This window comes from Mycetomoellerius zeteki, unplaced genomic scaffold (genome assembly GCF_001594055.1).
Source record: "Mycetomoellerius zeteki isolate Tzet28-1 unplaced genomic scaffold, Tzet1.0 scaffold25, whole genome shotgun sequence".
Classification (NCBI taxonomy): Eukaryota; Metazoa; Arthropoda; class Insecta; order Hymenoptera; family Formicidae; genus Mycetomoellerius; species Mycetomoellerius zeteki.
The window spans coordinates 1,990,471-2,002,356 of NW_017257227.1; the positions used below are offsets into that span (position 1 = coordinate 1,990,471).

At 33.7% G+C, this 11,886-nt stretch overlaps 1 protein-coding gene across 2 annotated transcripts in view; it reads right to left on the reverse strand.

Moving 5' to 3' along the window:
• Positions 1–11,577, reverse strand: part of LOC108723708 (Small ribonucleoprotein particle protein SmE) — a 16,199-nt gene extending 4,622 nt beyond the window's left edge. For both annotated transcript variants that reach the window (XM_018449631.1, XM_018449630.1), the window contains exons 1-4: positions 11,388–11,577; positions 8,988–9,200; positions 4,890–5,010; positions 4,071–4,236 (exon numbers count right to left, since the gene is read on the reverse strand). In XM_018449631.1, the coding sequence (XP_018305133.1) occupies positions 4,071–4,236; positions 4,890–5,010; positions 8,988–9,184 (484 nt within the window). In that variant the 5' untranslated portion in view covers positions 9,185–9,200; positions 11,388–11,577. The remainder of the gene's footprint in view (positions 1–4,070; positions 4,237–4,889; positions 5,011–8,987; positions 9,201–11,387) is intronic.
• Positions 11,578–11,886: the final 309 nt, after the last annotated feature.

Below are 11,886 nucleotides of genomic sequence, written 5' to 3' on the forward strand. Positions count from 1 at the left end.
TTTATCCCGGATCTACAATAGGGTTTTAAGCCTTAAGTCATAAGAAATGGACGAATCACAATCGATTATTCCCCTCGGATTCGACTGTAATTGGTCAGTTTCTTACGGCTTAAATCTTAAAACATCTATTGTAGATCCGGACTTACTGCTTACGTCTTACTGCTTTAAGTTTTTTATGTGTCAAAGCCCTAACAATGGCCTAGTTTACATCGAGTACTTAATACTAACTAGTAACTTTCTATTAAATTGTTTCAATTTCAGCGATGTATTCAAAGAAAGATATACTAAATTGGTACATATGCATTAAAATAATTAATTAAATACACATATCGTATATATATTTATATTTATTACGTATCGCCGAAATTATGATAATTCAATAGAAAGTTACTAGTTAGTACTCGTATATCAAATGCACGATGTAAACTAAGTCAACGGGCAAGACGGTTTAAAACGGCAAAATGATTAGGCATGCTTACCGAACGATTGAGTATGATTGGTTGGATCTATAAGTAACAATCAATTATGTTCATTTGCTCGGGGCCAGTTTCAACTGGCCCTCGACGAGCAGGGGATCGATTCTGTATCTTGAAACGAGGTGAAAATTATAAAAGTGAGCAAATTTACTAGAATATTGATAATTTTATTGGTCAACATCTAGTAAATTTGCTCACTTTTGTCATTTTCACCTTGTTTGAGAATCGACCCCCAGGCTAGTCGCTTTGTCAACTTGAACGTGTCCAATGATATCAACGTAACAGTGCTGCGCGACCCTAGTTATTTCGGTTTTGCAAAAATCTCATTACGGTATCAGAAAATTTCATTTCTCTAACAAATAATTATGATTAATGAAATAATTACTCTGACTGTTCTGGCATTTACAAAAATATATTATTTCGACGCTAATTAATTATTGCGATCTATTTTGATACATCGAGAATTATAAATCACCAATAACGATGATGCATTTGTTTATATAATATTTATTTATGAAATATTAATTAAAATTCTAACAACATCGCAAATAAATTAATTTAAGCGAAATTTATCGATTGCAGGTTTTTGATGTCATCTTGTTGAATCTGTGATATCTTCTATTATCTACCGTCATCTCGGTCTAAAATGGCATTATCAGGCATTAGTGACTTATGTTCTCGTCAGATAGCGCCACATAATACCAAAAGAATTCATGTGTAAAATGACTGTGTATACTGTATGGTAAGCCAATAAACTGTATGGTAAACTAATTTATTTATTTCATATTTTTCCTACTTTCGATACAAAAAATAAAACTCCTAATTTTGAGCTATAGAACTATATTTACACGACACGCTTAATAAGGCCATCACACGTACAAAAATTTTAGTCGGAATCGTAAGGTCGCAAGCAAATCGACCAATCACAATCAAAATTAAAATCTCGCGTTTTCAAACGCTCGACTGTGATTGGCTGATTTGCTTACAGCCTTACGATTACGACTAAAATTTTTGTACGTGTGATGGCCTTTAATCGGGTTTAATAACATCCGTAGTTATGAAATTAACCAATCATAGCTGTCTCTCTCTTGGAAGAATGAAACGACTGTGATTAGTCAGTTTCATAACTACGGATGTTATTAAACGCTTAATCGGGTTTAAACTACTCGTTGCTAGTAAGTAGTGCAAAAAGCTGAAATTGTCGACTACCAGCGCAAGTTCTGAGGGTGCCATTACATGAGCTCGGAAACGCGGAAATGCGGAAACGCGTAACCAATCAGAAGCGATTCGCTGTTATGGTTTCGCGTTTTATCGATTACTGATTGGTTGCGCGTTTCCGCGTTTCCGTGTTTCCGCGCTCATGTAATGGCACCCTGATTGACTGTTGCTTTTCCGCTTTTTGCTTTTCCGTCAAGGTGTGAACGCGCCCTTACAATAGCTGCGTTCGGAAACGTCGCTCGAATGCCTCCGCGATGCCTCGGATTCATCATCTGTCCTCGTTTAACATTTAATATTAAAGAAGGACAAATGACGAATCCGAGCGACGTTTCCGAACGGAGCCAATGGTACAAAATATACATGCATTTCCGCTTTTTTGTCTCTTTTGTAGTTTGCAATTTTTATGTATCTATTTATTTAAATTTTTATAAAGAAAGTTTCGATAAAACATCGTTGATCATTGTAATTTGCGAGAGAAAAGAAAGTGTCTGCTAATTTATTTTACAGCTAATCTGAATCGTTTGTATTTCAGATTTGAATGCTAATTCCGCGTGCGCGCGCGCGGCCGCTCGACTACCATGACAGTTTTGTAAGTTTTGTTGTCGTGTTTGATTCAGAGACGGAGTGCGAACGCTCCGCAATTAATCGCGAATTTATTCCGTTAGGAGTGGACAATGAACACAAATTTTCGTTGGAAGTACTGATTAAAGCGACGGATAATCGTCGGAGCATGTCAGTTATTGTGGGTCTACGCGATCAACACCATTTCGCCAGTTGTATATTCGGCAGTTATCGCGATTTGAAATCGTTCCGGTGAGTACAGATTCCGATGCGATTGATACATAAAGGTAAATCTTCCTTTGAAAAAAGTCGAATAAAGCTAAATTAATTGATCGAGATCTCTCTCTCTCTCTCTCTCTCTCTCTCTCTCTCTCTTTCTCTCGATCAAGAAAATGACACAAAAACACTGACAAGATAGTATTATATAAAAAATTGATACACTTTATATATTAGATATTAACTATTATATAAAAAATTAAATTATTACAATTATTTCGCGCATATTTATTATGTTTAATAAGAAAATTAAATATAGTATGTATCATGTTGTATAGATGACGTTAATATGTGAAAAATTCATTAAACGAACTCCATGCGACCGTAGCGTTATTTAGTTGAATGAACAATAGATTTTCAATATAATATCATTTTCCACACGTTACACGCATAATTTAATTAGAACATTTAGTCTATATGTTATGATGAATAGTGGAGGCAATTATGCTCTGCCTTGTTTGCGATTACTATTAATTGTTCGTGGATTAGAAGCGTTTAGATTAACAGCATAATTTATATTATAATTGTGTTAAATGCAGTAATAATATCATATTCTCTATTGTACGTGCATGAGTTAATTAAAATGCGGTATACTACAGCCTGATGCACAATTGAAAAGCACAGGCAATAGAAACAGGGAATAACAGATTTCAGGAACGGAGAAACCGTATTCTGATATATACAATTTCTGAAAGGTTGAAATCTATTATTTCCTGTTCCTGTTGCCTATGCTTTTCAATTATGTCGCAGGCTTAATTGGCAGTAATCACGATCGTTTTCTGCATTATTTGTTGTTTTGTAGATTAAAAAAGTTAATTGTGTTTATAAGTTTATTATATAAATATCATATTTTTCACATAATTATTTTCAAAGGTTTATTAAAATTTCATTTTATAAATATTTAATAAATTTTATATGTGTAATAAATTCTTTTGTTTCAAAGCATTTTTTGGATTGAAATACACGATATAAATAATTGCGATACAAATAATTATTTTCCGAGATTGCTAATTAATATAGTTGTCATGATTTTGTTTTATACTTTGATTATCTTGATGCGTTTTGATTTTACGTTATGTATGTTTTGATTTTAAACAAAATATGTATACTTTTATACAAAATTTATATTTTAAAAATTATAGATAATATTTTTGAATTTTCACGTTGATAATTTTATATTTGATTCAATGAATATAATAACGCATATGCAGTACATAGAAAAAATTTCTTTTATTAAATTATATTTTATGATTTCGTTTGAATTAATGATGTGCATTTTAAATTTATATTTCGTATGATTAGGTTGGATGCTATGGATCTGTATTATGCTGCCAAGAACATAATAGACAGCGAAACATAAGAGTCGGCAAGATGATATTTTTCATTTATTGAGTGAGTAAAATTATGTATACTACATATTTTCTTCATATACATGCATTATGATAATGCAATTAGAAAATGAAAAATACGTATGATACGAAGCATAAGTATTATTTTATCGTATGCAAAATATAAATATACAAATCTTTAGATAAATACCTGGAACTCGTTCTTGGGCCTCCAAAGCAGCGGTTAAAAGTGCACACGCGTTTCCGGGGCTTAAAGTAACAGACACGTGTTCCTCACAACTTCTCCAAAGTTCTTCTATACCCAGTTCTTGCGCCAAACCCAACATTTCGAAAATTCCACTATCTTGTAATATTATCTGCAACCAGTTAAAAGCATACATTTGTGATTATTATTTATTTTTTTTTATACAGGACAAACTTATGAAATTTTGTTACATATATTATTTAAAACTTTAAAATACATATTTGACAATATACATACATATGTATATGTTCTATTATGTAACAATTGAAACGTAACAATATTTATATTTTGAAAGGTATTATAAAATTCTAATTAAAAAGAAAGAAAGGATTAAAAAATTGTTAACATGAAATATATTAAAAATTATAAAATTTATATTATAAATTTTATATTATATTAATTATTAAAAATTATATTTTAAAATTTTATGATTTTTATAAATACAAAAATCCATAAGAAAATGTTATGAAGTATCATAATAAGTATTTTTTAAAGAATATTTTTTTAATCAATACGCTACAATCAACAAAATTTATAAGTAGCATAACATTTATTCAGATATTTGTCGAAATTTCTAAAATTGCTTTTTCTATCGCTTTAGCTTTTTCAATAAAAATAAAATTTCAAAAGAGAGAGTTTGAGGAACACTGTATTAAACAAGTATCGAATAATACACATACAGGACAATGTTGCAGAATTATATTATATATCTAATTATGCTGACTTAATTTAAAAAAGCTATCAAATTGCATAACTGATACCTACCATACCGGTGTAGATATAACGAATAAATTGGCGAAACGTTTCTGGATGCGCGTGCGGCATTCGTACCGATGTCGGATTACCTGCTGTACCGAGCCTCTTGGCGGCCGTGAAGTTTTTGCATCTGCGAAATAATTTTTGACAACGTGTCTGTTGAAACGACGTATCGCATTGAGTTTCGAATAATCTATTTTCTATTCTAACGTATTTTCTTAGAACAAACGAACGCATCTGTCTATCACTGTTGTTACTTTTCACGCGACGCTTCTCGTAACAAAAGAGCTTAATTGACTTCGTCGTGAAACTGTCGAGACACACGAAATTGAGGTACAGCACGATAGAAATGTGCTTTTCCCCTATCTTTAGAAATTAATGACAACCTTCAGAAACACTCTCATGCTCCTCTGTTATAGTTAGGATGGGAACAAGATAGCGGAGAATATATAGATCAAGAGAAATCCCCATGTCGTTCATTAACTGTTCGATGTAAATCCTTTGAATAGCACGACAAATATTATTTTCAATAATAGACTGTACGAAATTGAGTCGCATATAACAGAACTCGAGTTCAAATATTAATATCACATTTGTATAAAATTATGGTACAATAAAAAAGTCATTCCATATTTGTTATTCTAATCGATATAAAATAAACTAAGATAAAATCGAAACTAAAATAAAAGCGAAACAAGAAATGCCACAGGTATAATTAAATAAAACTCGAATAAATGTCGTGCTTAGAAAAACACAATCCGACATCTTAATAGTATGACTACTTGATATGTCGAACTGAAATTGGATTTAAGTGGAGGGTTTTCTAGTAACGAGAAAGAATGAGAAGCAAAGTTACAAGTGCTGGTCGACAGACGAGCGTAAATTGATTCGTTTTTCAATCGTTCCTCAGACAGGCTTTGTTTTTATTACGCGTAGTCTTAACAGCGTTAATTAGTTTTGCCAGACAGTTCTCTAGAAAGAAAAAGAAACCAATGATAATTTATGCTTTCAATATAACAACGCTTGAAAGTTAAATCCATTAATTGTCCTTGTATTATTCTCTTCGCCTGTTATCCTGTGAACACTGATCGCAAGCATTTTCTTTATAAAAGTTGCCTCTCTCTGCAGTAATTTTTCTTTTCACAAAAAGTGCTTTATAAGATTTCCGACTCACATTGATTTCAGATTTATCTTTTTATTTTTTATTTTACGTTTTATTTCACGAATTTATATTTATAATTTTAAACAATATAATCTATTATAGGACCGTATATTTATAATTTTATATTTTTCCATGATAAAGAACATAACAAGTTTGATTATTGTGAAATACCATTAAGCCTGTCACACATGAAATGCAGTTTCCAGAAATGCATTGATCCAGCAGTCTTATGTTATGCTTATGCTCTGTTATGCATTTCATGTGTGACAAGCTTTAGAGTTTAGTTGATACATGCATATGATTCAATACATCGTACATACTCACTATAATTGATATCATCTTAATGTTAGCATAAGAAAAATTGTTTACTGAATGCTGATTGTATTATACGACAATTAATATTACAAAAACATCTTTATTTATTATTATTTATTATTTACAAAGTTGAAAAGTGTATTGAGCGGAAATAATTAATTTTTTTGTTGTGTAAACAAAATATTTGGCTGCTGTTAAAAATGTTTCAATTATATAGCTTTAATGAAGACACATTTTATTTCTAGTGAAGTATTTGATATTGATTATTGACATATGTCGGTTCGACTAATCATTTCTGGCTGGGTTTAACATATCAGAATTCTAGCGATGCATGAAGTACAGCGTTTTTTATCGAATCAAAAAGAACTGTGTCAAAAGATACGTAGGCAGAACAGTCTTTGAAGTCTAGCGTGAACTGATGCTAGAGAAGTAAGCAAAATATATGAAACGTCTAGGTCGCGTGAGAAAACCGGAGATAAAGTGGATGAAAAGCACGAAAATACAGTCGAGCGCACCGGTCTCGGTTAAGCTGAGCGTTTTCGACGGACGTGGCAAAAGTTTTCGAGCTCGACGCAAAACGTGAAAGTGTTGACAGTACATACGAAATCAAGGAAGGGTGAAATGATGTTTATCCGAATAAGTTTTGCAAACCATGGTTTTACACCAGAAAATATCACGTAGGAAAACATTCTTTTGTCAACATTATAAAATATTACGTTTTGACATTTAACAAACTAACTATTCTAAATGGATTATAGATTGTCGCAATTTATGAAACACGTTTTATATGTAATAGTAAATAATTGTAAATCACGTTTACTTTAATTTAATCACAATTATTGAAATCATTGTAATGCAATTCGTTAAGAGCAATTATAGTGCTGTAATGTTTATAAACCTCTATATTCAAACAAATTGAAAACAGTTAATTGTTTTTGAAATTGCAAGAACTTGTTTAATATCGTATAGTATTTTAAGTATCCTCTTTTTGCATATTTCTGCATTACTTGCAACTGTCATTCAGCTCTTCAGTTTCATTTACAATTGTAAATTGCTCTACTCTCCGGAAATCGAAATAAAGATTACCCGAGGCCTACTGGGAAGAACGGGGGACGTTAATATTACGCGTGCTCTTAGAAAATTTTATTTCCTTTTCAGAGTCGCTACTCATCCCGGACAGGCGAATCCTCGAGTATGCATCTCTTTATCATGATTTTCAATGCGAAAGAGCGTCGTAAAGAGTTTGAGCACGCGGCAGCATGCATTGTTCATTCGTTTCGACCGCGGACATCTGTCACCAGCACGCGTAACTTAATTTTCCCAGGTTCATGTTGGCGAGCAGCCGAATCTAGAAAGAAAGGAGAGAGGAGAGGAGAGGACAAGAGAGAGGGGGGGGGGAGAGAGGGAGAGAGAGGAAGAGAATAATACTAAAGGATGGAGATGACGGTGGAGATGACAAAGGTCCCGCCGTTACTTTCCGCGCCTGATATTAAAGGGATTCGTGGAAATGTCATAATTGACTTTACAATTAGCGCCGCCTTGTCTCATGTGCCAACCCTTCGGACAAGTTCGCCTTCCCTCTAAATATCAACCTTTTCTCCTTACGAATCTACATGAAAGAGAGAAAGGGAGGGAAAAAGCTAAGGGATGAAAGTGAGGTAGGGTTAGGGAAAAAGAATACTCCTTTCGCTGTATAACTAATTAGAGCAGCCAATCGATTCCCGTTCGCCGTAACTATCTTCATAAACCGTAACAGGCTTAATTAAAATTCATCGCTAGCGCGAATTCCGGTGCTTCGTTCCATTCGCAGAAGTTTAATAAGTCGCTGTTTCTTTCAATAATTGTTTCTTTCTTCCTACTTTTTCCAATATTTCTTACGAATATTACGAATGACAAGCTGTGTTTGTTTTATCTTGTAAAAGATAGATACGTTTCCCGTATGTTTCAATGAAAATGAAATGGTTTTGTATCTTACATTAATATTCCTATTTAGTGTAATTGTGAACTAAGTCTTTCTCGTTCACTGAAGGTCATGTTTCTTTAAAGTATTTCATTTCATATTAAATTTAATTCCGCATAATATGTATTTTCACGTTGAATATTTCGTATTCGTGGAAATATTCCCTTCATATCTGAAACTCGTACGCTTTAAAATCGCAGTGTTGATTCTCCCATGACAATTTATCACGTATTACTTTTACGATATTTAAACTCTCCGAGGAAATCTCACCCGTAGCAATTCGACCGACATAATAACAACGGGATGCTACAATAAAAACTACTATTAATAATTAATTCAACACCCACAGGATATCACACTCATATCTTTACAAAAATAATCGACGGCATATCATGACTCAAATTTCTGACAGTATGGAGAAATATCAGAAATAAATGTTTGATATAACAAAATAATGATATCTCCACTTCTTAGAAAGTTCCATTTAAATTTTAATCGAGATTTATTTTTCAATAAATCTCTCAAATTTATAATCTATTCAAGTTTCTCTGCGTTGTTGAATATTTCATTCGCTAATTACGTAACATTGTAGAAACATCACGAGATCTTATTTTCTTCAAATTAAGGATAAAATTAATGTTTTCATAAATAATGGCTCGTTGAGACTAACCTGGCTTGAAGTATTATTCTGTGGGCATAAACAGGGGTCTCGTCTCTCCCTAGTAGGAACACGATATCAGCCGAGTCTTTATCCTCCGAGAGTCGCGCCAGATCCTCCAGCAGTCTTGGTACACCAGCCAATCCCGCCTCACCAGACATCCCAGCAGCACCTGCCGCCGCCGCAACGGCAACAGCTCTAGTTCCCATTGTTCTCGTGCTTGTCCTTGTACGCAGACGATCGTTAATCAAAACTGAATTAAGTAATAGGCTTGAATAATTAACAAAACAAGTCCTGCAGATTGCAAACTTGTCACCTGTACCATAAATATCGGTATTGTATACAGATCCAACTTAATTCCTGTATTAAAAGCATGGGGAATAATTATAATTTATTAAAAATTTAAATTTATGTGCATCCTTTTAGAACAAAAAATTAATTATGCTGTCTAAAGAATATTGCGCAATATAATGGAAAAATAAATGTTATACTTATAATTAATCCACATTTTCTTTCTGAATCGATCCAGTCGTAAAAACGTAAACGAGGAACGTATTTGCTCTAAAGAGAGTACTCATTTATCATTTATTTCTTATCGCATCCCCGTTGTCAGGAAAATCTCGTAATGGAAGACAACGGTAGCAATTTGCGATAATCCGAAATTAATAGGACTGCGAGAGCAGCAAGAAGTTGACAGTTGCGCGCAACGGATGGCGACGCGTCCCGTCGACGTTTTTTTTTTACGAGTCGGTTACGCTGCGTCACGGACGCGGAAATTCGCGGATGTTGGAGAAAAAGCGACAAAACCGATTAAGGTACAATCGGTGCAAATTGCGCCATTAATATTTGATTTGTGCGAGCGCGTGCGTTCGTTGGTTCATCCCATCAAGTTAGGAGAGATTTTGCATTATTGCGGTGTGGGGCGACGCCAATGGCGATCGGACCTCCTGATTCCCTTTTAATTAGTTCGGGTTTTGTAGTTTTCGAACTCATCGGCCGTCGATTGTACCACGACATGAGAGCTCGCAATCAGCAGCGATCATTACCCTTCCAGTGCGTTTCCCCACCGCATGCGTCGTATCGTATTCCGGATAATGTGATTCGATTAAAATGTCATTGCCAGGGATGCTTTAATATTTATCTCTGAGAATGCCATAAAGAATTAATTAGTGTTTAGATCGCCTCGAATAGAAGCTAGTGATAATACGTGCGAGAAATTGATCGCTTCTGCATGCTCTTTGCAATAGGCGTTCTTATGTTTAACACATACGTTTCTCATCAATGTATTTCAAATCATTAATAAGAGTTGATAATGAGATGTAGTAATAATAATGAGTCTTTATTTGAGGTTAGATTCTTTGCATTTACACTTGGACAAAATTTTAGACTGTAGTGGTTTGAGCATTCTGTTTGTATTTGCACACGTAAAATATAATTTATCCACATTTATTGCATGATACACATGCAGATACTTTAACAGCTTTAAAGTGAAATATGAAGAGGGATTCTAGATAAATTATTAACAGTAAAATATTAATTTAAAAATATGGATCAAACAGTGTGACTGTAACGAACAGTCAACACAATAAAAAGTCGCAATTAAAGACAAAGTGACATTGCTGTTCTAATATTTTAATTGATGATAATTATAAACAAATATTAAAAGTCATGAAATATTTCTTTTTAAAGCCATCGACAATGTCGTTAAAGAGGATCCAAATAAGTCTAAGTCACTCTGTAAATTTAGTCAAATTTAGTCAATGTTTTTTAATGTAAATGACTTCATAAATTAATCTTTTTATATAATGTAACTTTTCGTCCAAAAGTGAAATGTTCCCAGTGTAATTTATAAGAAAATTTTTATCTATGATTAATGATGGTGGATAACTGAATAGTATTTTCGTTAATCATTTTTGTATTCCAAAATCCTGGTCTCTTTAACAATCTTCGGATTTGGCCTACTTAAGAAGCATTGCATTGTAAACAGTTTAATTTTATAAATATTCGACACTTTCTAATTTAATTTTTTCTCTAAACATGTTTTGCACTAAAAAGGATTAAAGTCGCGAAACATCTGCTATTATACTAACAGCGATATTTATGTGACATTTTAATAAAAAATATTTAAACACTGCACGTTCTGACGTCCTCGTTCGGTTTTTTTTGACTCTTTTTATCTCCTTTTTTATTGAAAAATATCACGTGTCTTATGAAAATCTTATACATTAACACGTGACTAAACATAAATAGAATCCGGTTTCGAATCAAAGGTTACGTGTCACATTACGGCACTATTATACAATTCGATAGTATTATACAATTCGACAATGTTGATAAGATCCGACAATTTTTTTCGCCGGAAAATTCAGCGTCGCAAGCGAACAATTGATGGATCAGTCGAGTGACGCTTACCTTTTCGCACAACCGGATCAGTGAGACGCTTGTCTCAAGAGCACGAAAGGAACTGATTCTTAGCAGATCACATGGAGGATGCCAATAGTCGAACCTTGCACTGTACGTCTTTTCTTGTAACTGTCGTTTTGAAAGGTTTCTGTTTCCAGTTACTTCCGAGTCTTCGTCGTTTTGAGAAAAATCATCGCGACAAAAGAAAATCTTCAGGAAAACCTTTTTATCTTTCAAGACGAGTTCGTTTTATGAGCGCTGGACCAGGTCCTCGCACCGACTATACTGCCTCTCAAGCAATCTCAAAGGCCGGTCTCTCTTTTTCTCTTTCTCTCTTCCCGCCTTCCACCATCGCTTCAGCTCAGTCATACTGCCGTCAGGTACCTATGTGGCTCCTTTTTCTGCTCATGTTCACCGTGTCTCTATCTCAAGGGACTTGTACTCCCGCAAGATCCTTGGGCCCCGTTGTTGCCAGATCGTCCGTGAATCACACGGTCAAAAAGCGTTC